Raw genomic sequence first — 26,943 nt, 5'->3', positions numbered from 1 at the left:
AGAGCCACATCCAGCCTGGCCTTGAATGCCTGCAGGGATGGGGCATCCACAGCCTCCTTGGGCAACCTGTTCAGTGCGTCACCACCCTCTGGGGGAAAAACTTCCTCCTAAGATCCAACCTGAACCTCCCCTGTCTCAGTTTCAAACCATTCCCCCTTGTCCTATCACTGCCCACCCTCACAAACAGCCATCCCTCCTCCTGTTTATACTCTCCCTTCAAGTACTGCAAGGCCACAATGAGGTCTCCTTGGAGCCTTCTCTTCTCCAAGCTAAAAAATCCCAGTTCCCTCAATCTTCCCTCACAGCAGAGCTGCTCCAGCCCTCTGACCATCTTAGTGGCTCCTCTGGACCTGCTCCAACAGCTCCATGTCCTTTCTGTGCTGGGGGCCCCAGGCCTGGACGCAGCACTGCAGATGGGGTGTGATGAGGGCAGAGCAGAAGGGCACCATCCCCTCCCCATCCCTGCTGGCCACCCCTTCTTTAATGCAGCCCAGCACTCAGTTGGCCTTCTGGGCTGCAGGCACACACTGCTGGCTCATATCCACCTTCTCACCCACCAGGACCCACAAGTCTGGTTGCTGCTTTGCATCTGCTCCAGGATCCACTTCACCAACTCAGTCCCATGGAATTTAGCCTGAACAGAATGAACACGGTTGGATTTGGATGAATACATGGAAGAAGAGCTGGTTAGTGCATAACCGTGATCAGTTTTCATCTCTTTTCCCTCAGGAGGAAGTCAGGCTACACTTCAAGAACATTTCTAAGATCATGGACTGCGTTGGCTGCTTCAAGTGTCGCCTGTGGGGGAAGCTGCAGGTGAGCTCTGTCAGCACAGGGGGGCACGATGGGGAGCAGCTCATCTGGGGGAGCACAGAGGCAGCTCAGAGATGTGTCAGCTCCCAGGTACAGCTGGGTGTGGATGAGCTGTGTGAGGGTCCCTGCTCTCTAGGGCTGCCAGCAGCTGCAGTGGAAAAGTGGGGGAACCTCCTGCAGCTGCACCCCCAGGGGCACAGAGCCGGAGAATAGCAGGGCAGAGTTACTGTGGGGCCGGGGCTCAGCCAGGGCTGTGCTGTGTCTGTGTGTGGTTGGACATGGGCAGGAAGCCTCTGCTGGGCAGCTCTGCTGTCTAAATAATGCCAGATAAACAGAACGTCCTGGCTCTGTCCTGCTTCCTTCTCCTCGCTGTGTGACGTGACGGACGAGTCTCACCCTGTTAAGTTGACGTCACTGGGAACCTTTGCAAAGATGAAGAAGGGAAGGGAAGCCAGGCTCTGGTATGAAATGCTCTCCTTTGCCCCACGCAGACACAAGGCCTGGGCACGGCAATGAAGATCCTCTTCTCTGAAAACCTGATAGAGAAGATTCCTGAGAGCGGCCCTTCCTATGGATTCCAGCTGACGAGACAAGAGATCGTGGCTCTGTTCAATGCCTTTGGAAGGTCAGTGTGGGACCCACGTGCTGCTGCCTTACACCCCTCTTCAGCTTCATCATTTCACATTCACTGGCAGCATTGGTCTTAAGTTCTGTTCTGGTCGTGCTTTCTTACAAAGAAGCCCTCAGATGCCAAAGGAAGTTGGTGTGGAACTATTTAAAGCAATGCTTTTATATGCTGTATTTTTGTAAGGGACTGGAGGAAATGCTGGATTAACACACAGAGCTCTGTGTCTCTTAAGAAACGCTGTCCTGCACCTTTCCTGATGCTCTGGGGCCAGGTTGCACTGAGTGAGGAAATGAGGGGCACGATTGAAAAAGGCCTAAGAAAGAAACCAGCTCCTCCTGCAAGGAGACGCAGCCGCCTGCACGGCTGGTACCGTTATGGTCTGATCTTGACCTCCAGTGAATGGCTTTGTCTGATTGCAGCTGAGCTCTGCTCCGTGCTGTTCCTCAGTATCAGAACCTCACGTGTGTGTGCTTTAAAAAGAGCCCAGCTGTATCCAAAACCTAATTGAGCTGAATTGCTAAATTCTTTCCCCAAGAGCTGCTTGAAGCTCCCCTTGATCGCGCTGCCCTTCCTGCTTTACTGCCCGTGGTGCAGACGTGGCTGTAATGCTTTTGTTGCCCGCAGGATTTCAACAAGTGTCAGAGAGCTGCAGAACTTCAGGGACATCTTACGAAGCGTGCGGTGAATCCAGCAGAGAAGGACTGAAGTTTTCCTGCTCCTTCCTGGGTCCTTCAGCAACAGGCAGCCACCTCAATCCCGCTGTGCTCTGAGCACTGCAGGTACCTCGAGCTCCTGCTGCCAAATATTTTGTACAAAACCAAATCCTGTTGTTTTGTATAAAAGCGAGGGCTGGACGTAAAGCTGTTTTATACAGATTATTCTGAATGACTTCTTTAAATGCTGCTGTACTGGTTGGAGGGGTGAGACCACTGCCTTTACCTTCAGAGCTGAAGGTAGAGCCTGAATAAAGCTGGGGAAGATTCCTCCATCTGTTCCCTGACTCCATGCTGACCCTCAGCAGCATCCTACAACGGCCTGGGTTGCAAAGGCCCACAGTGCTCATCCAGCTCCAACCCCCTGCTGTGTGCAGGGTCACCAACCAGCAGCCCAGGCTGCCCAGAGCCACATCCAGCCTGGCCTTGAATGCCTGCAGGGATGGGGCATCCACAGCCTCCTTGGGCTGAGAGCTGGAGCACCGAGCAGCTCTGAGGAGCAGCAGCCACTGAGATGCTCTGAGAGCATCTCGGTGGCTGACAAAGCTGAATGCTTTCACTCCAAGGACAATGAGCAGAGCTGCAAGTCTTCTTTATTTCAATAGTAGTGCTTGGTTACAGTTTAGTGGAGGAGAAATAGGTACATTCATTGGCCACAGCTTCCTGTTGCAGCCAGCAGCTGCCGGCCGGCAAAGCCAAAAACACTGTTAAAGAACACCAAAAAAAAAAAAGAAAGAAAGAAGTCCAATGAAAGGCAACTACGCATTAAAAAAGTCATTGTACTTCTCAGCTCTAAACTCCCTCCGTACAACACGAGGCAGCCCAGCAGTGCAGCCACAGTCACTCAAAGTACCTCAGCAAGGAGAGCTGCCGCCCCAGCAGGATGGCCTGGCTGTGTGCTTCAGTGCAATAGAACGGTGAGCCCGTAGCCCTTGAGTTTGTTAGGTTTATTCTTTTTTTTTTTTTGCACTACACTCCCTTCCCTCCCCAGAAAAACGTAAAGTGCTCCAAGTGCTTTGGGATTTAAGCAGGAACTGGGGGCCACCAGCAGCACTCCTCCTCTTTGGTGACTTATGGCAGAAGAAAGGACAGGACGGGCTGGGCCCAGCCAAGCAGTGACTGAGACAGAGCAACCTGATGGTGCAGGGAGGGTCTGACAGCAGGGAGCTGTGGCAGCCAAGGTGAAGATCTCTGGTTCAAGTACAAAAGGAGCAGGATGTGCCAGGAGCTGCGCTCTCAAACCCCGCTCCCAACAGCAGCAGAGGTTGCTCTTTCTCTGGGCCACTAAGAGTGAAGCAGCTTTGCACAGGGGCCCACACAGCAGCACAGGGACCACAGCAAGGGGTTCTCAGTGCAACGAGTGATGTCAGCTCAATGCAATAAGGTGGGTGATGGGGTGTCTGCCAGCCCAGGGCAAGGCTGGAGGAGAGGCCAGGGCTGCCAACACACTGCCATAGGAACACAAGCTGCTTGGGGCCTGCAGCACCCAGTGACCCCCCAGTGCCCCTCAGGCAGAGCCAGGCAGCACTGTGCTCCACACAGATGCACAGCCTCCATCCACCCAGCTCTCCCAGTGTCAGGGGGGTGTTTGAGCAGCTTCCAGTAGGTTAAAAGCAGTTCCAGTTCAAGTTTTCACCAGAGGTCAGAGCAGCTGCTTGCCTAAGACCAGCACCCCCACCAAGCACAGCTCCAAAGCTGCTTTGCTCATCCCACAGCAGGCTCAGAGACACGCTGGGAGGAACAACCAGCCTAAAACAGCCTCATCTTCATGGGCCCAGAGCTGCAAACCGAGACAAATTTGGCCATTCCAGTTCAAGAGAGGGACAGACTCCTGGAAAGCGATAGAGATCTCCTCACCTGACCCAGCACACTCAAACCCTGCAATCCCTGCTAAGCCTCCACAGCTGCTGCAGGACTCCAGGTCCCCAGCCTGCTCCAGGGAGAGAGGCAGGAGGAAGGAAATGAGCCCAGATGGCTGCAGAGATGTCTCTGCTTCACCACTGCAGGAGCTGCCACCACCACCAGAGGCATCCCACACCTCCAAAGTGACTCTGCTGGTTCACATTTGGTCAGCTTAAGATCTTGTCCTCTACTAAATACAACTTAGTACTGAGGGGCAACAGGGGAGGCCCCACACTGGGAAAGCAGCTCTAGTTTTACATGTGCTGTGGACCACACGTGTTCCTTTCTTTCCCAAAAGAAAGCAGCCTGCAGAAGCTCACCCCCCTCCCTTCACTCCAGCCCAGCCCCCTGCCCAGCCATAAGATCACCACATGTAACCAACCCTCTAGCTTAACACCAGGAGGAGCACTCGATCTCACCATTACAGCTCTTTGCTACGGATATGCTTTGAGCTCAGCTTCAAGCCCACAGACCCAGGCAGGATGGTTCAGCATCCAGGTGGAAGGAGCAGCAGTCAGCCCAGAGGCAGCAGCCCCACAGGGTGTGAATATGGCACATTAACACACTGCAGGAGGCCCTGCCCATAACACTGTTAGCCCAGCTTCACACTCCCACGTGAGTCAGGATGCAGAGTACTTCACGGAATACATCTTTGCAGGAAGACAGTGCCTCTCCCAGCTATGGATGTGCAATTAAAAGAGTAACTAGAACAGTCTCAGACCAAACGCAGTCCGAGCAAGATTCATTCCTTCCAAGTGTGCAGATAAAAGTGCAAATATGCATTTGATGTTTCTTTTCTAGTGAGGAAGCTCTGGTGCATTTAGCTGCCAACATCTTGAAGACCAGACCAAGAAAAAGCTTCCAGAGAGTTCAGCTTCACTTTGCTACATGGTACCTTAAAGTCACAGTTCTCTCGCTTACCGCCTGCAGCCATAGGCTCCGTCCTGCTTACGGCTGCAGCAGGTAGTGGAATGTTTGTGTCATGAGTTAGATGCTTCAGGGAAGAGGGAAAGAAAACCAGGTTACAATCCTATACATCAATGCCACTTCTGGGAGAAAAGGGACCCCGCAGCCTCTTCAGTTCTGCGCCGCAGGGTGTGAGCTGTGGTGGTTGCTCAGCTCTGAGCCGCCTGCAGCAGAGAGCAACGGGGCACTGTCGGTAGCAGCTCCACTGGGAGGGGGACCTGCTGGGTAGCTGTCGTTCCCAGCCAGAGACCCATAGCAGCCCGAGCACTGAGGGGTGGCCAAGCTGGGAGGAGAGAGGGAGAAACCAAACAGAGACTCAGACAAGTGATTTGATCACTTATCCTCTAAGCAGCTCAGAAAAGACTTCTGCTCCAGCACTGCCCACGGTGCAAGTCTGCACATCCTAACCTGCTTCTGCAGACATGAGCACCTCCAAGGAACCTGGCCTTGAAGTGCGAGGAGAGGAGCACCGGGCCCTACAAAACTAGTTAAGATACAATCTCCCCATTCCTCACTACAGCCCCTGGACCTCAGAGCCTTGAGCAGCAAGGCTAGAGTTGCCAGACTTCCCCTTATGGTCCCACTGCAGACACCAGACCACTCTCCCCCAGCCTAGGCTTTCCTACAGATCAGTCCCAGCTGGCTCCCAGAGTGCAGCAGCTCCTTTCCTACAGGAAGAGCTTCTCTGAAGTAACTTCGGGGCCTCCTCTCCTCAGCTGAGGAAAGATCCTAAGATCAGCCTTGCCTGGATGAGGCCTCCTGTCCACAACCACTGCACATTTCTGCTTATGAGCATCCATGGTTGATATGCACGTCTCAGAGGAGATTACTCCAAGTAGAAACAGCTCTGAGTTACAGAAGGGAGTAAAATTCAGGTCAGGCACAAGGCTCCTTGTCCCATCCACCTCACCCAAGCTGCCTCCTGTGCCAGAAGGAGCTCTGTTGCTTCCATGCAGGACAGTAGCTATGTTTTCACTTCCTAATACAACACTCACCCCCCTTCTCTGGCCCCAAGCCGTGACAAGTCATCATCACTGTCATAGCGCCTTGGATTGTCAAAGAAGTAGGCTCTGGAGCTGTAGCTGTGACTGTTGACCATCCCTGCTGGAGTCTGTTAAAAAGAAGAGAGTTAACATGTGAGATTTTTGACAGCCTTTAAGAAGTCTGATGCTGTACACCAGGCTCCTCTCTGCACAGCGCTATTTCAGCTGCAGCAGCTCGCTCAGACCTACCAAATTTTGACTCAGCCTCTGAGCCCGGAAGAACAGCACCACAAAAGTTGTTGGCACCAGCTCCCAGAGGAAAAGGACCACTCCAAACACCACGTATTCTTCACTGCTCACTTCCACGTGCACCTGCGGAGAGAAGCGAGAGGTGGTTACACCAAGTCAGCAGCAGGACTGCTCAGCTCCCACAGCTGGCACAGTGCACAGCTTAGGAGAAACTACAGACATAGCAAAATCCTTATGAAGGCAGGAGTCCTCTAAACCAACAGTTGTTATCCTTAATTCATTACCATTTCAAGTGAGAGCTAGCAGCTCTCTTCAGTGTGCCACCAGGGTACTGCTAAGCTCCCTCCCTACCCCAATGACTCTCCCTTGCACTCAGCCATGCCTTATTAAGCATTGCTTTTCTGCTCTACTTGACTTGTTCCTCCTTTCCTGCAAAAGAAGAGTTAGCAGACTGAAACTGATGCACACAACAGGGAATCCCTCCTGGAGAAGTAGACAGACTGGGGAAGATTCAGGCCAGCTCTACTAGCGAGAATATGCAGGGCTTCTGAAGGCAGAAATCCAGGGAACAAGCACCCCCTTGTAGCACCCTCTTTCTCTACACCCTCCTGTGAGAGGCACGCAGCTCCCTGCCACTAGTTGTGACTTGGAGGGATAATGCACAAACTCACCTTGTCTGAAAGGTTGTCCCAGCCATAGTTAAATGGGCCAGGAACATTGTCTGGAGATATGGCCACAGCTACCAGGTTATAGCAAGCCCTTGAGGAATACAGAAGAGCAACCACAGATCCCACGAGAATAGCTTGGCAGACAGATGTTCCCTGGAACAGAAAGAACAAAGTTTTTAATGCAGACCTTCCCATAAAGCTGGGACTTTACCTCTCCTCCTTGAGTGCATGAGAAGCTGCACAAACAAGAAAGACCCAGAACATCTGTATGTTGGTGCTGAAATATTCAGAACTGGTTAAGAGCTTCCCCCTGTGACGAGCTCACTGGAGGAGCAGAGCGAGGCAACCAGTACTGCCTGGGAGCTGGGAAGGCTCAAAGCACACGAGTGTTGTTCTCTGGATTTTATTGATAGGTAGAGATCAAAGTTGTTTCAACCATCAGCTTCAAAGCAGTGACCCAAAGGTGCCCTCCCACCCATCACCTTTCTGGGGCAGCTTCTAGAAAGTCAGCTAAGAGCCATTCAGGAAATATTGGTGTTTTTCTCACACCCTGATCAGGCACAACCTCTACAGAGCTGAGAATCTGGTTATTTACAACAGTTCAGAGCCCCACACACTGAGAACGACTTTAGGCTGGAAAAGAAGGGCTGGTATCTGGGACAGGCCTCTGAGAGGAGGGAGGAAGAACCGCACCTGAGCCTCAGTGCCACAGCAGGAGAAGCCAAGCCCACCATACATAAAGCAGCAATCCAGAGGATGGTGAGATGTTGAGCTGCTGCCTTCTGCCAGCTGTCCTATGCTGCTGAAGGAGAAGAGCAGACTCCATAGCCCTCCAGACAGTGTGTGAGAAAAAGGGCTGCTATGAAGTACCATGAGGTCACGGTACCTGTCTTTCCTATAGGACTAGCTTTAGGAAAGGAAACTACTTGATCTGCAGAGAGACAGACACCTGCTAAATGCACTCAATAGCCAGAAAATGAGGAAACACTCGAGCAAAATGCAGCTGGTTCACCTCCTGTAGGGAGACAACCCACTCAGGCAGCTCATCTCTTCGACCTTCTCCACATCCAAACCAGCTATATCATCTGTTTACCCAGTCTTAGAGCTTTGCAAGACACTGTCTTAAAAAGTTTCTTGAACGTGCTTTTAGCAGACTGACTCCTGTGATGGCAAAGCACAAGAATCCAGCCTGCTCTAGCACCGTTAGCAGAGCCCTCAATACTCAGGAGAAGAAAGGGGCAGAAAGTCTATTGAAGCAAGGCTCCAGCAGACAAGGAGCACAGTATACAGCACAACAAGGAGCACAGCACACAGCACAACAAGGAGCACAGCACACAGCACAGGAGCTGGCAGCAGCCTCCTCCTCACATGTCACATGGCTCAAACCTTCCCACACTGGCATAGGCAGCAATCTTACCAGGCCTCTCCAGACTTGCCATGTTGCTTTGAGAATCAGCAAACTTACAGAGTTCAGGAGGCAGGGCAACTTTCTCAGGCACTCGGGTGGGTAACACTTGTGCACATCCCTATCCTATTTTTGCAGCTCCTCCAAAACACTGAAAGTCAAGATATGTCTCCAAGGTAGGAAATGGAGACACAGCATTTGAATGTAAAAAAACACTGTGAGTCAGGTTGAGTTCTCAAAGATAAGGCAGGCTTCTCCAGAGCACTCTGTATTAGAGAGGCTCTGCAGACAGCCTCAGGCGTGTAACTAGAGGAAGTTGCCATGTCCATAAATCACTGCTGAGAGACTGATATGTTAACTAGTGCCCAGAGCTGGTTAGAGCTGGATACCAGGCAGGGATGTGAGCAGGTTGTCAGCTCAGATACAGCTCCTGCCTCACTTCAGACCCACTGGGCAGCAACCTGCAGCCTTTGGGGACAGTTGTCAGCAGAGCCTGCCAGGCAGCCAGTCCCAGACACCTCCAACCCACACAACCTGGATTCAGGGCAGTGAACTGAAGCCCCTTGAGCAGTCCTGCAGATGGCCTGCTGAGGAGCAAGATGCCTCCAGCCAACACAAGGCAGTTGTCTTGACCAAGATGTACATGTAGCAGTGCCTGCAGTGAGAAGGCTTATCACCCTCTTTATTCCCGAGGGGACAGCATCGTTCAAAAGCCTTCACAAGCTCCATGCTCTGGGTTGCCTCTTGCCTGAGCCAGGCACAGCAGCACACTTAAGCCTACAGATGCACTTGACAGAAGACTCCAAGACTCCTTCAAACATGTGGAAAGAAAGAATTCTGAATATGTGAGGAGAAAAGCTGTACTGCTGTGAGAAGACAGTAGCTCAAGAGTACCAGAGCCAGGCAGCTGGTTTCCCTGCACCCAGCTCTTCCTTAGATCCTCGAGTTGCTTAAGCCAGGCAGCCTACACTAGGCTAACAGGAAATCCCATTTGCAGAGAATTGTGTTATGCATCTGTCAGAACTATCAGTACTGTGCAGACTTTTCCGCGCTCAGTGGCTAATACACTGCAAGAACCACATCTATTACTCAGAGAACCCTCTCTTCTAGTCAAATCCTAAATTAAACCTCTAAACCTGAAAAGCAAAAGCAGCACTTCCACCTCCTCAAGTGCCAGCAAAGCTGCAGACATGTTTTCCTGAAGCATAAAGGGCAGAGCCTCAGAACAGCAGGAACATTCACCTTCTGCAGGGAAGAACCTAAGAGCTGCCATCAGGCCAGCACTGCTTGAAGCACGCAGATCCTGCTGGGAATCCAGCTGGTGGCTACACAGTCCTGCTGCAGATTACAAAGCTTTCACCTACCTTAGACTCGAGGTAGACATTCGCTGAAGACATCTTTCCCAGTTTGCACATGCAGCAAGCCAGCGAGATGGCACAGAGGATGAAGAGGCTGTCATTGACTAAAGCACGGGCAAGGACTGTCTGCCTCAGCTGGTTCTCTGGGACTTCGCTGTGGATGAGCATTGCACATGTCAAGTTCACAACGAGGAAGAGGAGGCTGGTAAGTACGGAACCCAGATACAATAGAACCCTGGGGAGAAGAAGGGGGAAAGAAATGGAGTTCAAGTCAGTTCTGGGGTCATTCTTCACCACCTCCTGCCTCATCAGGCAAAGGGCCCTACTGCTCCGCTCACCCTGAAGACAGGCAGTCAGTGCAACGGCTGAAGCTTCCTGAATACCTCAAGTGTGCAGAGTCTTTCTGCTTGAGCTGCTTTCATACAGCAGGAGCTGCATAAGTAGCCTGAGTTACAAGACTCATCTTCTGACAGTCAGGTTCTTATCTCGCAGATTTTAAGTGTTGCTGTAGCTCTGCATTAACTCCAGTCAATACGCTATGAGTCATCACAATCACTGCTACTCCTTTATTGAAAGCCACTGGAGCTCTCATCTTCTACTGCGGGTTTCCCTGGAAATGGTCAGGAAGCACCTGGGCTGCATAAACACATCCCACCTCTTGCTGAATGTTTATCCCACAGGTCTTTGTTGCGGATGGGCCTGCTCAGAAAGACCCCGAGAATTCATCTAAATCACTGCTAGCACCACCAGTACTGAGATGCTGCTGATGTGGACAGAGGGAAGCTGCACCTTTCAACTCCCTCTGTACCCTCAGAGCTCCCAGCCCTGCTCCAAGACACATCTGTGTCAGAGCACAACTAGGTGCATTAGCTCTGTTGTTCAGACTCTGGGCTCCACAGCTCCCATTCCTAACACTGCAGCATTCATTCATCTTAAGCTGTTTGAAGACAACATTAGAAAAGCGCCACTTACTTGTACTTGTTGAAATCAGCTGCACATTTCACTTTGAATATAACCTAGGGGGAAAGATTTGCAGAGCATTACTTGACATGACCTGTAGCTTGCCTGTAAACTTAATAAAGATATATCTAACAGGAGAGCCAGCATCCAGTGGACATCTTGAAGGATTACATCGCTTACAGAACTCATTTGTACCCACCTGCAAAAGACAACTGTGCTCTTTTCCCTGCAGGAGCCAAACCTGAAAGTAGGTGCCCAACTGACAAGAACATTCATTACCCTGTGAGGGATTTAACATCTCACCTAAGGACTTCAAGGGAAAGGAGTCAGTACCCAGCAGTCACTAAGACCATTCAGAAACACATTTACTTCAACCAGTGTTGTGCTGTATATTTTAAGTGTAATTGAACCCCTATCTCCCTGTTAGAGAGGGCTGCTTCAGCAAAACAAACAGCGGATCAAAAATAGTCCCCTGCTATTGGATTGTGGACCTGCAGGCTCTAACAAGCATGTGGCTTCCTCAATTCCTCCACCCTGAAGATGTTTGTAGGCTGAATACACCTGAGAAGCAGCTCAAATGGAAGGCAGTCCTGCAGAGGTGGAAGGCCCAGCCTGCCAAGCTGTGTGGCACACAAGATGAGTAGATTAGCTGACAGTCATTTGCAGACTATTTCGCTCTTCAAAGCAACACGCACTCTGTCCAAAAGAGAAACTGGGTTGTGAGCTTTCCCAACACAAGGGATTAGCAGACTCAAGCTGCACATTGTGCAAGGACTGTGCTTCAAAACAAGAACTGCACAGACTGCAGGGTGCTGAACCCACGCCTGCAACCCAGGCTGTTGGGGCTGAAGGAGAACTGCCAGCTCACCCTCAGACACCCTAGAGCACTCCCAGCACTCAGCAGAATGGTTTCCACGTCCCTTCAGGCAGCAGGGTGGCTCCTGCTGATGCACACTGGGGCAGAACACAGAGTATAAGGAAGTGCAGACTAGTAAAGGGTGCAAACCCTCCCAAGCCACAGATCAGACATGAGCATCAAAGTACTGCTGCAGGGGGACGGGAGGTCACACGTGGTCAGGATAAGCAGCATGTGGGCAGTGCTTCTCAGAGCTCACTTGTCACACACCAGTTCAGCACAGCCATGGCAGGAGCTGCGAGAAGCACAGCTGCTGGTACAGACCCCACCAGTAAGGATGCCAGAGCTCAGGGTCACATTCAGCCTCAGACAGAGCCTGTGTCCTGACTACAGAGATTCTGAAGGAACTTAAGAGGTAGAGTCCTCAACCAGACCCAGCAGACAGTGCACTTGTGCTGACCCCACCAGCCTCACTGCTGTACAGGCACAGGTTTGGTTACAGCACTTCTGCAGAGTCCTCCCTGTCAGCTTCCAGACCACAGCCGCAGCGAGGGATCACTCATCTCTTACAGGGCACCCTTACTCAGCTCCTGTGATAGGATTTTTCAGCTCTTGCCTTCCAGTCAAGGCTGAAGTAATGAAGGCACTACAAAGCCTTAAAAGTCAGGCTCCTGCCAATAGGATTTCAAGTGTTTGGAATGTGAGGGTTGTCTGGCCTACTAACAGTAGGTTTAAGCATTTGAAAGCCTCCCCACCACCACCAAGGTATTGAGCAGCTTCAACAACCCTGTTCCTCAAACCAGTTCTTATGTTCGACTCTCCTCCCTGCCTGAGGGTAGGTGAACTCCAGTAGCACCTGGAAGTAGGGAAGAGATATGTTAGTTGAGCAGAGGAAAGTATCCAGCCCCCACAGCAAGGAAGCACAGTGCTACAGGCAATCAATCCAGAGCCCTCTGCTCCGCTCCTGGACTACACCAGCCAGCAGTACTGCAAACATGGCACAATCCATGCTAAGCTTTGGTAGGAGGGCACGGCCACCTCAACTCTGAGAAACCTGAATCCTGCCTTATCCTCAATTTGTCTGTAGGTTACATTCAGGTGCTTTGGGACTGTGAGAACAGGCATCAAGGACAGCCAGCTGGGAAGTAACTTGGCTCAGCCCTGATTTGTGCGGCATGGAAATCCATTAAAGATATTTGTACTGCTGCTCTGACTCCCAGAAGAGCAGCCCATAGCCACAATCTCTGAGCAGCAGTGCAACTAGTAAGGCTTCACTATGGTAATCCAGCTGATAACCCCGGGTAGAACAACTCATCAGCTGTGCAGGGAGAAGCCACTGGTGAACAGAAAGGAGACTGTGGCTCCAGCAGCCCCACTCAAGACAGTGGCCCTGCACTGCCCTACACCCTGGGGAACGAGACACACCAGGCTGTCTTGGGGTTAAGAGTGCAACAGGAACCTGAGACTCATGCTTGGACTGCTGCCACAGAAAGCAGAAGGACGACATAGTACCAGCCTTAGGCTTTTCTTAGCCCCTGCTACGCAGTCCCATAGCTTTAGGAAGAGAGCAGACACCACTCAGCTTACAGTGTTTGCATAGTTATAAAGACATAATTCATCTGATGACATAACTCACTGTTTCTTCACAGGGATGGACAGGGTCAGTAGGTGATACCAGCCCTGTTCACAGTGCACCTCTGGGATTTATCCTTGAGCCAATCCTGCAAGGCTTTCAGCGCCGGACTATCTGCTGCTCTCAAAGCCCAAGGACAGTTGATGTGGAGGGCTTTGCTGTAAAGAAGCCAGCACAGAGAGCTCAGGAGCAGTTCTGCTCCTTGTAAGAGCAGGAAATCCAGGCCCCTGTCCTCATGCAGGCGCATCATACCAAGTTGTCAGTAACAGCCCCCACAAACAAGGGGTTTTGTTTCCTGTTCAGCCGGGTAGCCAGCCCAGGAGCCATGCAGTTGCCTGCTGAAAATGGAGAACAGATGTCACTGCCAGCCCAGAGCAGCAGGACTAGGCAGTTTACTGCTAATCAAACCTCTGTTGTTCCTCTGGAAGCAAGTCCTTCCTGCACCTCCCAGCAGCTACAGATGTGAGGGAAAAAAGTGAAGCTGGAAAGAAAAGCTACAGACCCATGGGGCCCACATAAAGCGAGGGGCATTTCTGCACCAAGAGCAGATATCTCACAAAGCTGATCTCCCTGCTCACATCACTGCCCCAGAAGGTGAACTGCTATAGAAGTGTTCTCAGCATGAGAAACACTCATCCCTGAAGGTGCACTGGGGATGGCAGAGCTGCTAAGAGATGACAGGTAAAAGCCCATGTCCCATAGATGGCCCTGGACCAGTTTCAGCCCTAATGCTCACCCAGCTGCACTTCATTCTGGTACAACCACAACAGATCTGAAACATCCAGATGACTTTCCTTCTCTGATGGAATCAAAGACTTTTTTTGCTTCATAAACGATGAGTTTGGGCTCTCCAGATGCAAGGCAGAACTGTGTTCTGACATGAGCACAGACCTTACTCACTGCAAGTGCATCCATTTTCTCACCATAGTCATTCAGCACCAAGCTGAGACTATTTTGGGACTCTTTCCCATAAACCCTGTTCAAGATCTCCCCATCCACCCCAAATGGAGAGCTGGAAGTCACCTACGAGGATCTCTCCTCATCCTCACTAATACTGAGATCACCCTACGCCATCATGAACACAGAACACAACTGGCACATACTGTGATGTTCTAGAAAAGCTGCTCGCTGGCACAGCCACCTGTTCAACCAGAAACCAGACAGGGAATCATCAGCCCTTAACTGAAGCAGGTCTGAGTTTAAGTGACCCTGTACCAGCTGTGCCTCCAAGGAAGAGATCACACACCAGGTGAGCTGGACAAGGATGCTGGAAGAATGTAGGAATGGATGGAAGCTCTTCTAATTCATCATCTGAAAAGGCAGGAAGATGTTACCCTTGGATGCAGGACAAAGAGCTCCCAGGCTGGATGCTCTCCCTCCATGCATGTCTGCTCCAGCACAATTAGAACAACAAGGGATGAAAGAGGCTGATGTCATCTAATCAGATGGACCACTTAGAGAAACCCAGACAGGTTAAGGGTTATGGCCACACCAGTCTGGCAGAGCTTCTCCACAAGCAGAAGGCCTTATTCATTGCTGCTCTCAGCTGCTGGCTCCCAGAGGAGCTGGGGATGCCAAGTGTTCAAGGTCTCCGAGAGGGTCAGGGTGGAGGTTGTGGCTACATTTACATGTATTGTGCTCCTGACAATGACCCGGGGGAAGCAGTAATTGGCAGACTCTTGGGAAAGGTAGGATTACTCAAGCAGATGCCTCACTGGCAGAGGAGCTATTCCACACAAGGCAGACAAACATCCCGGGTTGAATATCTGAGCCATCATTCTAATGGTCTGAAGCAAGGCTGAGGAATTCTGGTGCGATGCACTATCATCTCCACATTTCCCAGGGAGAAACTCGTTGTTACAAGCTGAAGCAGATGGAAGAGATGCTCCCAAGCAAGAGGCGTGACATCTCCTGATGTTCCAGCTGAAGTGAAAGGCACTTATTGCCAAATAAACAGCCCACATTTTGTCAAACCTCCCCAGCCCTTCCAGGAACCACAGCAAGATAGGAACTGGACAACATGACCCCCACAGATAGGATGAATGTGAGGCAGCTCCCTTAACTTGAATTTCAGTCCTAGTGCTAGCTTGCACTCTAAGCAGTTCTAACTCTGTTGCTTCCTGAGGCTTCCCCCCCCCGCCCCCAGCATCATCTCACCCTCATCCTGAGCACAGCCTGAAGAGCTCTGCAAACCAAACAGTGCAAATAGCACAGGCCACATTTCCCTCCACTGCTCAGACAGATGCCACTTCCCCAGCATCTCCACCAAGAAGGCACTGTGCAAAGATCAGCTATGCCTGCAGCACAGCAGCAGCCTGTGCCTTTATCTGAGGACATCTCAAACAAGAACGACAGCCCCAGAGCAGCAAAAGCCCTGTGTTCCTCCACAGGTTGCTATCAACTGGCCTGTAAGAACTGAGAACTGATGGCCCCTCCACAGCACCTCCTGCTTGAAGATCTTGACCTCTTCAGCTAAACCATAATTGTTCCACAATAGCTTCACTTTCTTCCAGGTGTAGAACATAACGAGCATTTTTGCTAACATCCCTTAATGAAGCTCCCCCTGTGCTTTAAGGAAAGTGCTGAGCACACCCCAGCCAAGCACACAGTTGGCATAAGGGCACCATGTGTTGGTAGCTAAGAAAAGGACAGGCCAGCCTTACCAGCCTGTTATCCAAGCAGAAGAGACCAAACATTCCTATGTATATTCCTATATATATATGTGTGTATATATATAGCCAATACTGTTTTTTTCATTAAAATGGAAGCCAGAGGAGCACTGAGGGCTATCAGTCCATCTAGCTGCACTTTCTCCAAGCCCCAGAAGCCATAGCTTTCATCACTTACCATCACTCTGAGATCACTTACAGACCACAGCACGCTGCACATCCGTGCTGCTCAGGATGGCCAAGTGTCAGGCCCTTCTCTGTAACTAGGCACGCACACCCATCTTAATAAGCCATCTTATCCTTTCCCACTCTAGATCCTGAGCTCTTATTTCCTCAGACAGGATTTCCCTTGGCTCTAGGTCTTTAAGGAGAAAGAAGCAGAGCATACCCAGCCCAAGTCTGCTGCAAAACAGATATCACGGGAGGAAGGGCAGCCTGAGATCCCATCTGAATGTATTTTGATTGAAACAAAACCTTTTTAAAAGCCTGCTATCAAGTCCAGCGACTTGGAAGAGAACCAAAATCAAGGCAGTGTGCAGCAACAGAACTTGGGATCCTCGGTCAGCTTGGTGACATAAACACCCACTGGTCGGAGCAGTTGGTAGGTCAGGCTCCCTTTAACACACAAGATGGATCTTGCACACTATGCAGCATTTGTTACCTCGCTGCCACTCAGCACCCATAGCTCTCACAGGGGGCAGTTCACCCCCAATTCCTCCAGGTGTTTGTGTCACCAGGGTTAGAAGCCAAAAGGCAGAAGCACCCACGTCTCCCAGCCCGGCGTTATCACGTGTGTGTTGATGTCCTAGGGAAAATGCAATCATAATTCCTACTGGTGACACATCGGAGCGACGGAGCGATTCCACTGTGTGTTAGCGATTCCTTTGTGAGGCCGGCAAACAGCTGAGAGCTGCAGAGCAAAGAATCCCAACAACAAAGCTGGAAGGAAAGTACTGTCTATTTATGAAACGGGGAGGCAGAGCTGAGGGCCACGCACGAGAAACTGGAGCAGAAACAAAATATTCAGAGGGGGAAGGGGAGGGGAGAGCAAAGGCTTGAAAGGATTAATAAAAGCGATGAAAGGAGGGCAAAAAAACCACCTAAGGAGTGATGTGCAAAGGCAAAAAGGAGGAATGCAGCTCGGCAACAACAGGCAGCGCTCTGCTCCGTCCTGAGCACCGTGGGGGGAAGGGGCTGAGCTCGCACCCCCCCCCCCCGCTGCCCGGGGAGCAGAGCAGAGGGATGGGGAGGATCGAGCACAACAACGAGCCGAGAGCGGCGATGGAGGGAAGGACGGAGCGCAGCAACAATAGCACCAGAGGCTCCGGCTGGTGACGTAATGCCTGGCTGCACTCCAGGCCCGAGCAGCCCCTGCTGCTCGCTGCCACTTTCTGGTCCCTTTTAGAGGAGGGAAATGAATAAAACAAGACAAAACCTCACACACACACACATATAACCCTCTCCCCACCCCCCCCACAGGGCTACAATAGGGACAGCTCAGTGAGGAGACGCGGGGCAGACCCCCACCTCACCCCCCCCCAAACAGCCTGTAGCACCCAGCAGGCCCAGACCCAACCCCCCCCCAGGACACAGCCCCCCCCCAGCACAGCCCCAGCTCCCCAGGCCCCAAACAACGGCTGTGCCGGGGAAATTCACCTCGGCGAAGTAGAGGTTGAGGAGGCAGAGGCTGGCGAAGAGCAGGCAGCCGGGTAGGCAGTACAGCAGCCAGTGTGCGAAGGGCTGCTGGAGGCGCAGGGCCTGCAGCGAGTTCTGCAGGTAGAAGGAGAACAGCGTGGTCCTGAGCGCGGCCCAGAGCAGGCAGAGGAACAGGCAGAGCGTGTGGTAGCTCAGCCGCCGCTCGCGGTAGTAGAGCAGCAGCCAGAGCTGCAGGTAGGCGAACAGGAACAGCGCGGCGTACAGCGCCGTGTGCAGCACCGTCAGCCCCAGCTGCACCGCGTACGGCACGGCGGGGCCCTCGGCCGGGGCCGGCCCCGCGGCGACGGCGCTCATGGGGCGGCGGGAGGCGGCGGCGGCAGCACGGGCCGCGCTCCGTGCCGTCAGCCCGACACCCCCATACAACAAAGGGCGGCCCGCTCCGCTCCGCGCCGCAGCTCGGCGCCGGGACGATCAGCTGAGCGGCAGCATTTCAGGCGCTCGCTCCTGACAGCGCGCGATCCCCATTGGCTGCCCGCCGCACCGCCCCCTCCGCGCCCATCCGCCGCGCCCATTGGCTGGCGACAACTGTCACTCACGCGCCCCCCCCGCACCCCCCACACGCTGTGAGCGGATCCGCTCCGGCTGCGCCGGGGGCGGGGCGAGGCGCGGGATCTGGCCGCTGATTGGCTGGAGGCGGTGACGGGGGCGGGGCGCCGCTCCTCTCAGCGTCGCGGCCCGGCGGGTCTGAGGGTCCCCGCGGGGGGGGGGGGGGGGGGTCTGCCGTCATTGGGGGTCTGCCGTCATTGGGGGTCTGCCGTCATTGGGGGTCTGCCGTCATTGGGGGCTGCCATCATTGGGGGCTGCCATCACTGGGGGGCTGCCATCACTGGGGGGCTGCCGTCATTGGGGGTCTGCCGTCATTAGGGACGGGGTCACGGTGTGTTTGGGGCTCCCACAGCTCTGACTCCTGGTTAGGGGCAGGAGGCCCGGCAGCTCGGGGGCAGACCCTCCCGCTGCACGGTGCTGGTGGCAGCGCTGCTGTAGGCCCCAGGTAGAAATCCCTGCTGCTGTAAGGGAGCATTGGGGCCTTCACACTATTAAAGCAGGTATTTTGTCACAACAGGGCCGAGCAGGGGATCCCTGTGGGTATCGTGGTGGGTCTGAGCCTCTGCAGCAAATGTGCCTGGCAAAGGCCTGCTGCTGGGGGTGCGGGTTGGGGCTCCTGCCTTGTGAGGGTGTTTGGATGCAGCTCACAGACCCTCTCCTCTGTTCTTTTTCTATACAGAGATCCCCGTGTCTATAGACACAGCCCAGAGGCCGCAGCAAGCAGGTGGGTAGCTTAGAGACACACCAAGAGAGCTCAATTCAAGGCTCAGAGACCACGGAAAAGCTCAGATCAGCACAGCTTTATTTCTGACATCCCATTGCCACACTGTAGGACGGGGCTGCCTGCAGGTCCTTGTGCCACGCAGCTGGGCCACAGACCGTGCAGGACTGCGGGAGCCTACAGGAGACCTTCACCTTGGTGCTCTGCCTGCAGCTGGGGACGAGGGACAAGCACTTCAGCCTGCTGCTGGAAGCAGTGCCCGCCAGGTATGTGACATCCCTGAGCCATCTTACAGGCAGCTCAGCAATAACGTGGAGCGGCACAGTGCCAGCTGTGGGAGAAAGGTCCAAAGGGACAAGCTGGGCAGAGACACAGCCATGGTGTGGGCTGAGCTGTGCAGCAGCAGTGAAGCTTTTCTCTCCTGTTGTGGGCAGGGGGGTGAGGCCGCTTTGGCTGCTGGACCAGCAAATGAGTTCCTGGGTGCTGGGAAGTGGGACCTGAAAGTGAAAATGAAAGTGAAACTTGGAGAAGAGGTTGAAGGCCTCTTTCCAGGGTGCTTTGCAGAAGAGGAGGCCCGGCCTCTGCAGGGATGCAACATGAGGGCATCACTAAGAGAAACTGAGTGAGGCAAAGCACGCTGTGCAACAGGCAAGGATTATTTTGCTGTAAAGTGTTTTCCCACCTCTGCTGATGACCCTTGAGAAATCAGAAGATTCCCTGTGCTAAAAGATGCAGCTCTTGTAGCTCACAATAGCCTGCCCCATGGGCCCTCTTTATTCAAACCCCATATCTTAAATGCCTGCACCAGGGCTTCTGTCCTGCCCAGGACTTGTGCCTGCCTAATGTGGGGTCCCAGAGCCCAGCATGTCTGGTTTGTGGATCACAGAGTAGGGGAGAGGCAGCACAAAGAGACACTGGGGGAAGTGTTACTGTGGGAGAGGAGCTCTGTTATCATATGACTTAATGTGCCAGATGTGCCTCCAGTCACATGAGCTGTCCTGGCGCTGCTTTGTGCAGCAGACTGATTACATAGCAGACTGCAAGGTCCTTAAAATGCTGTTTGTAAAAAGTCTAACTGTCTGTGCACAAAAAGCCTGTCAGCCCTGGGGCCTGAAAGTGTTTGTGGATAAATACTGGAGTAATACTGTTGCAATTAGGCTCTTGCTTCTCCCTGGATGCAGCACATGGATCTGCTTTGGGCTCCTAGTGTTGGTTATGTGGGGTTGGGATGCTTTTTGATACGCTCATTGTAGAAATAAACAGCTTTCTGTGGTTGAAGGGACAAAGCCGTGACAGTGTGTGATGAGAGAATGCTGCAGTAATCAGAATTGGCCAGGATGGGAACATCACCTGCTGCCTTCTGCTCACAGGTCCCATCACGTGCCTCCTTCACAGACTGATGTGCAGAAGGGGCAGGTGGAATTGGCCAGCAGATAGTTCATTTCCATGGTACGGGTGAGCATGGCCCCATACACAGCATCACAGAATGTCAGGGGTTGGAAGGGACCTTGAAAGACCATCTAGTCCAATCTGCAAACCTGTGCTGGAACACCTAGATTGGATCACACAGGAATGCATCCAAGTGGGTTCAAGAAATTGCCTTCAGAAATTTTGAGGGGGGCTGACTGTTAAGCTCTTTATTCCAGCAAAACGATGTAATGATAATTAACCTTAGAACTGTCATCAGAGGTGAGGGGATCCCAGCCCATGGTTACCACTGCAGGAATCCCAAGCAAAAACAATATGGCACAAGCAATTTATGCCTGTCTTTTGGTGTATTTACTCTTATTTTAGGCCATCTGCAGTGGCCCTAACCATTTTACCTGGCTTTGTCTGGAAGGCATGACAGTGGAAACACAAACCAGGCCTTGCACAGTGGCTGTGATGTGCTGGGCTGCCCCTGTGGGTTTGAGGGCTTCCCACAAGTGACACAGAGCCCTTCCCTAAGAGACAGCAGCCAAAGCAAGGATGCAACTTGTCCCAGCTGCCTGTGGCTGCAGAGAGGTTTTCTACTATCAGGGGTCTGTTAGGGTGTTTAGCTGTAGCCTGTTCCCCGTATCCTCGTGGGTTCTTGGTGAGATCCTTTCCCTTGGAGTCACTCCTGTAATAAGGGTCAGTTCACACATCCCCGATATTTTCACACATCCCTGGTAATCCTGCAAGTGGCTGCTGTAGGGAGTTAGGGCTGTTTCCAACCCCATGGTGTTAATCTTCCCTCATTGGAAAAGAGGTGACACAGGGAATAGCCTAAAAGCCAAATAATCCAGCAGACGCTGAGTATGGAAGGCTGAATAGCAATGGTGACACTGAACACCCAGATGGAGCTGTGACTGTGTGCTGGAGCAGTCCTGTACACAGTCAGTATGTGGCTCACTGCATAGCAGTCTCCCCCATGGCACTGCACATTGAGGTTCAGTGCAGGAAGAATGGAACTGGGGAAGCTCTCACAGACCTCTGCCCTGAGACTGCACTAGATCTTTCTACACTGCCCTTTGGAAAAGTTCTTTTTGATATTCTCTAATCAAGAAGCAACAATTCCAACACTCCACCACGAAGCTTTGAAGACAGCTTTCCATCCCCTGCTGCTGTTGGTCCCTTATTGATTCTGCCTTATGGCTGGGCTTATTTGGGCTTCATTTCGACTCCAGAGATGTATCTGAGGCTTCATGCTTGCCAGGAAGCACTTAAGCCTGGCTTCACCAGATGGTGGTGGGAAGGCTGAGCTGGCCAAGGACTGCACCTCCAGGGTGGGGGCAGGCCTGGCTTTAAAGTTGTTTGAGGCAAGATGTGCTCAGGGGTCTTACGTGTGATTCTGGGGCAAAATGGGAAATGGCAGGAGGAGGAGGAGGACAGGATATGAGCAAAGGGATATAATCACTGCCAGATTTCTAGCTGGGCGGGTAGAGGCTGTTGTAATACCGAGGCTGAAGGAACAGTCAGTAGACTGACAACAAATTCTTCTCCCGTGAGGAGAAGCTGCACACTGTGGATCCAGAGGCTGGGCTGGGAGAGCCAGAGGGCTGCAGAATTCAGCAAGGGCTCAGGGAAGAGGATGAGGAAGAAGTCAGAGTTGTGTCTTAGACTCCAAGCTCCCCCCTCCAGGTATCAGGCTGCAGAGTACTGGAATCATTGTGGGCTGCTCCTCTGGCTTTGCCTCCTTAGTAGTAAACTTTCCCATTTGATCTGGGCTGGTTCCCACATGCCAGGATTGAGTTTATTTTTCCATCCTGCTGTAGCCAAGTTTGTCATTCAGTAAACATCCCCCCATCCCCTTGATCTCTGTCCCCTCTGTAAGCCAGATGAACAGATGGGAGGGCAAAGAACCAGAAGCGCCTGGCACATCCCGAGTAGGAAGGAGAGGACTGGAGACTTTGGGATGAAAAGATTTCATTCCTTTCTCAACTGCCTTTGTTCCCTTGTGCTGTTAAGGCCTCATCCGGACACCTCTTAAACATGAGTGAGAGAGAGAAGGAGGCCTTTGAAGGTTGGGCATGCCTTGCTTTCACTACCTGCAAGGCATAGTGTCTTTGCCTGCTTGTTTTTGAGCATCTGACTTTGGGTTCATAACAGAGCAGCAATAACAAGCTGACAGCATCTGACGCGGCACTGGAAGGAATAATAGCCCGTGTACACAGGGACATTTGTTAAGGAAAACAGCTGCAGCTCATAATGCGAAGCAAACAGCTTCTTCAGGGATTGAATTCCAGCTTTGTCTCATTGTTGACCAGGAACCAGCCTTGCTCTAGCATGCTCAGCAGCAAAGATGGGTACCCAAAGAGCAGGCTGCAATAGAGCTTGGTATTAAACAGCGGGATTAAGTGGCAAGAAGTTGTTTTCTCATCCTGTAGTCATAGCTTGTTGTCCATATCTCTTCACAGCCCTTTAATCCAAGTAGGAGGAATTACACAGCTGTGGCAAGGCACCTTGGGGAGCGCTGCTGGTGAAGCCTAGCAGCAGGTTTGTACACTTGGTCTTTGCCTTATTCTCTGAGGCATCTCACAACTTCTCTTGGCTTTCCTCCCAGTCCATGTAGAGTCCCAGAGTGGGAGGAAGGCTGCCAGGCCTGTCCTGCAGCCTGGCGTGTGTCATAGATTTTGCTCCAGTGTCACTGGTGACAGAAAAAAATTGAGGTGGGACCGAGCAAGACGTGACGTGGAGCAGTCTGGACAAACCCCTCTCCCATTTGGTTTAGCTGGAACCTGAACTACAGAGAGATGGAGAGACACTGGGAGAGTGTATAATACCATCACTGCCTTCTTTCTGCGTTTGTAATTTCTGTGTGACCCAAAGTGACAAAAAAAGGGAAAGAACAGTAACCCCGAGCTGAAGGCACTGAGGGTCTGTGTGCTTGCAGATACCACTGAGAGGAAAGGGAATGGCCTTTTGCTGTCATCTTCATGGCTGTGTGAGTCACCTGCTGCTCTAGTAACTAGCTCATAACTTCCCCCAGCTGTTTGTGCAGCTGTCACATTTGTAACTTACAGTCACACTCCATCTATCTGAACAGAAAACGTTCATATGTACATTCATATATATGATATGTGTGTGTGTACATATATGTATAGGTTTTGTTTATCTGTTTCTTTTCCAGTTGTGACTCTTCTATAACTGATAACCATGTCAGCTCATGAGGACAGATGGGTTTCTTCCTTCTCTATCCTGTTCTTCTGTGCCGTCTCCATTCCAATGCTGGGAAGTGCAAGTCTGCTACAGGAGTTGAGCCCCCATGAGTACTTCAGTGGCTTACAAACTAATAAGGCTTCCCTGGCTTATTTCAGCCATGCAGGTATGTATTCAATAGCATGCATTTACATCAGCCTAGGTTTTCAGGAGAGACTCATGTCAGAGTCTGTGTGAAAGTGGAATAATGAAGGGTCAATTCCTGAAATTTCTATGCAAAGCTATTTTGAGGAGCTGGTCAAACTCAGCTGGCAAATCTATGCTTGCGTAGCTCCTGAGTGCTCCTTGAAGACAGAGGTGCCTAGAGGTGAGATCTTTCCTGTCCCTAGACACACTCCTTTAAGCCTTTTCATTAATTTTTGAGATGCCCTGTAAGGAGCTACCCCTGAAAGGGGCTGTATTTCTTTGCCAGAGCACCTCGCAGAGTAATTACAAGGAGATCTACCACCTTACCATTCTTGTTCTGCTCCTCCGTGGCCCCCAAGTGTGGTTTCCCAGAGACTTACAATGTGGGCTGAGACACCAATGCAGCTCCCACATCAGTACTGAGAGGCTGGCTGGGTATGTCAGAAAGGAAACTGGGGAGCCTGCAGGCATTTGTGGTGTTGCCCACAGTTAGTTTTGTTTCTGTAAACACCTTTCTCTGAGTAAGAGCAAGGCCACACTGTGTGAGTGCTGTACCATTGCATGGCAGGAGGATGCTCTTGAGGACTCTGTGAGGACTTGCTGCCCAGCAGAACAATGCTCATCTAACAAAACCACGTCCAGTCTGTCACCCCCAGGCAAATCCCCTCACACACCCCCACCTTCAGCATGCTGCACCTCCCTATTTGTTCTCACTCAGGCCTTCACGAATGACCTGATGATGTTTGCTTGGGGACTTCAGCATGCTGTTACCATGCCAGAGCACAAACAGTGCCCTGAAGGCAATAGCAGGGGACACTGACAGTTCCTAGTGGCACCTGCAAAAGCCTGTATGCAGCATTCTTGTGCATCATCTCTGCTATGTAACTGTACTGCTTTGCAGTGTGTCCTACAGCACAGAGCAGAGGATGCCATGCTGCTTTGGGATCTTTGGCATCTTGGAATATCATAGTGGCTTGGAGGACTGAAATCCATATGAATTTAAAGATCATTCATAAAGGATAGCTACATTGATGCCCATCCTTCCCCTTGTCACAGGCAGACTGTGATCCTGAACTGACCAGGGAGTGAAATACTCCCAGAAAAGCTAACATTGCCAGAGAGAAAAGGGTTGTTCTGCTCTTCTGCTTCCTTGTCTGCAACGGGAAGGGACTAAAACCAGCTTTTTTTGGTGTTTCAGTTTCTCCTGGTGCCCAGCCCTTCTTGGAACAGATTGAAAACTCAGTTGAGGCTCTGCACGACTACGGCATTTCAGTGGTGAAGGTAAACGAGAAGAAGGAGTGGGACAGTATTTCTGTAGGGCTGACTGTGGGGTTTACAGAAATCATCTGCACCTACCTTGGCTGATGGAAAGTAGAGGATCCCCACAAGAAAGTGGGTTCTGGCTGCAGCAAAGCATCTGATTTTTTCCCTTGCCCTGGCCAGCTGTAACTACACTGCACAGCTATGAGTCAAAAGCATCACACCTTCTTCTTGTGGGTTGTGTCACACCTTCTGTCTGTGGGACAGGTGCAGATTCCTTTATCCGAGGAAGACTTTGTGTTGTCCACACTCCAAACAGAGCTTTGATTTGCATTCATGGGTATAAGGGACATTTAACTTCTCAGGTTTTTCTTGACCTTTGAAAATTGGCCTTTGTTGTGGGAAGCCTCACCTATCAAGCATAGCTGGCTCATCTAATCTGATTTCCCAAGTATGTCATGTGTGGTGTTGCCTGGTTATTGCTGCGTACCCTCAACATGGTGCAGGGAACAGTATGATCCCCACTGTGTTACACAAGAGAGCTGCTGATTCACCCAGAGTATGAGACCTGCACATCTCTCTCTTGCTTGTGCACTAGGAGAGAAGAAGCTTGAGCTATGAAGGATGTTGAATGCAATCAGATCCCATTCCATACATTACAGTAAATGCTAAACAGATTTTCTTTTTAATGAAACCTTATGCAGATTTAGGAGAGTGAACTACAAATGTGGGCAAGTACAGTTAGATTTGGTAAGAAGTACTTTTATGTGTGTGTGTATTTCATTGCCTCCAGGTACAAACTGAGTTCAATAAGCAAGTAGTGGTCTGTCCCTTTGAATGTACTTGGCAGATCACAAGATCTCTTAATACTATCTGACCCAGATTAAGGAAAGCTGGGCTGAGGAACTGAAATACAAACTCCAGTCCACACCATTGGACTCTGTTTGTCTTGCTGTGTGATGGTGTATTTTCTCCCAGGCAGGTTTGAAAAGGCTCCTACTTACAGTCTAGAATGGGAGAAAGCTGTGGTGCTGTATGTTTGTCATCATTTGTGGAGATGAGTGACTGATGAAATGCTTTCAATGTCTAGGTCAGGTGTTCCAAAGAGGATGTCTCAAGATACTGTGGAAAAGAGAATGCATTAAGGAAAGCCTACCTGTTCAGGTAAGGGGGAGCTGTCTGACCTCCACACTGTGATTGCTTTCAAGTATGAAGGTTTGGATGAAATGCTGTCAGGGAGTAGAGATGTCAGCATAGGAGTAGAGGAGCTATGAGGATAGCAATGGCATATAGAATTCAGGAAAAGGTTTGTAGTATCATAGAGTCTCAGAATGGCTGGGTTGAAATGATCTTTAAAGCCCATCCAGCCCTAACCCCTGCCATGGGCTGAGTGCCACCCACCAGATCAGGCTGCCCAAAGCCCTATCCAGCCTGGCTTTGAATGCCTACAGGGATTGGGCACCTACAGCTTCCCTGGGCAGCTGTGCCAGGGCTTCACTACCCTCTGAGTAAAAAGTTTCCTCCTAACATTCAATTTAAATCTCCTCTTAGACAAGAGGTTTAAAACCATTCCCCCTTGTCCTATTGCTAACTGCCTGTGTAAGTCAGTCTCCTTTTTGTTTATAAGCTCTTCTTAAGTACTGGAAGGCTGCAGTGAGGTCTCCTCAGAGCCTTCTCTTCCCCAGGCAGAACAAGCCCAGCCCCTTCGGCCTTTCTTCATAGGGGAGGTGCTCCAGCCCTCTGAGTATCTTTGTGGCCCTCCTCTGGACCCTTTCCAACAGCTCCATGCCTTTGTTCTGCTGGGGGCCCCAGGCCTGGATGCAGCACTGCAGATGGGGACTTACGAGGGCAGAGCAGAGGGGCACAGTCCCCTCCCTGCCCTCTCTTTTGATGCAGCCCAGGATGCAATTGGCCCTCCAGGCAGCAAGCACACACTGCTGGCTCATTTCCAGCTTCTTGTCCACCAGAACCCCCACGTCCTTCTCCATAGGGCTGCTCTCAGTGAGTTCTTTTCCCAGTCTGCAAACATATCTGGAACTGAAAGTTTCCCCAGAAGGTCTGAAACACACAAATTGGATGCTTTGTCCTCAG

At 51.5% G+C, this 26,943-nt stretch overlaps 3 protein-coding genes across 9 annotated transcripts in view; 2 read left to right on the top strand and 1 right to left on the bottom strand.

Moving 5' to 3' along the window:
- The window catches only part of ERO1A (endoplasmic reticulum oxidoreductase 1 alpha), a 14,493-nt gene extending 12,064 nt beyond the window's left edge, over positions 1-2,429 (top strand). Inside the window, exons 10-12 of the mRNA XM_032445100.1 lie at positions 634-816; positions 1,305-1,438; positions 2,066-2,429. Coding sequence (XP_032300991.1) covers positions 634-816; positions 1,305-1,438; positions 2,066-2,126 — 378 coding nt within the window. The 3' untranslated portion in view covers positions 2,127-2,429. The remainder of the gene's footprint in view (positions 1-633; positions 817-1,304; positions 1,439-2,065) is intronic.
- Positions 2,430-2,728: 299 nt separating this feature from the next.
- Positions 2,729-17,937, bottom strand: GPR137C (G protein-coupled receptor 137C). Its single transcript, XM_015865937.2, has 7 exons — positions 17,460-17,937; positions 10,658-10,701; positions 9,692-9,920; positions 6,926-7,075; positions 6,255-6,377; positions 6,018-6,133; positions 2,729-5,305 (listed from the first exon to the last, which is right to left on the bottom strand). Exons 1-7 carry the CDS (start codon positions 17,811-17,813, stop codon positions 5,134-5,136), a joined length of 1,188 nt encoding a protein of 395 aa, XP_015721423.1. The 5' UTR covers positions 17,814-17,937; the 3' UTR covers positions 2,729-5,133.
- A 397-nt stretch (positions 17,938-18,334) lies between these two features.
- The window catches only part of TXNDC16 (thioredoxin domain containing 16), a 41,100-nt gene continuing 32,491 nt past the window's right edge, over positions 18,335-26,943 (top strand). Inside the window, exons 1-7 of one of the 7 annotated variants that reach the window (XM_015865963.2) lie at positions 18,335-18,565; positions 18,745-18,789; positions 18,898-19,052; positions 22,665-22,743; positions 23,378-23,572; positions 24,791-24,873; positions 25,943-26,016. In XM_015865963.2, coding sequence (XP_015721449.1) covers positions 23,404-23,572; positions 24,791-24,873; positions 25,943-26,016 — 326 coding nt within the window. In that variant the 5' untranslated portion in view covers positions 18,335-18,565; positions 18,745-18,789; positions 18,898-19,052; positions 22,665-22,743; positions 23,378-23,403. Of the gene's footprint in view, positions 19,053-20,156; positions 20,236-22,664; positions 22,744-23,377; positions 23,573-24,790; positions 24,874-25,942; positions 26,017-26,943 lie in introns of all 7 variants that reach the window. The other 6 variants (XM_015865961.2, XM_032444960.1, XM_015865965.2 and 3 more) reach the window with 6 other exon arrangements.

Source organism: Coturnix japonica, chromosome 5, assembly GCF_001577835.2.
Source record: "Coturnix japonica isolate 7356 chromosome 5, Coturnix japonica 2.1, whole genome shotgun sequence".
Taxonomy (NCBI): Eukaryota; Metazoa; Chordata; class Aves; order Galliformes; family Phasianidae; genus Coturnix; species Coturnix japonica.
This window is presented reverse-complemented; position numbering and strand designations above follow the sequence as displayed.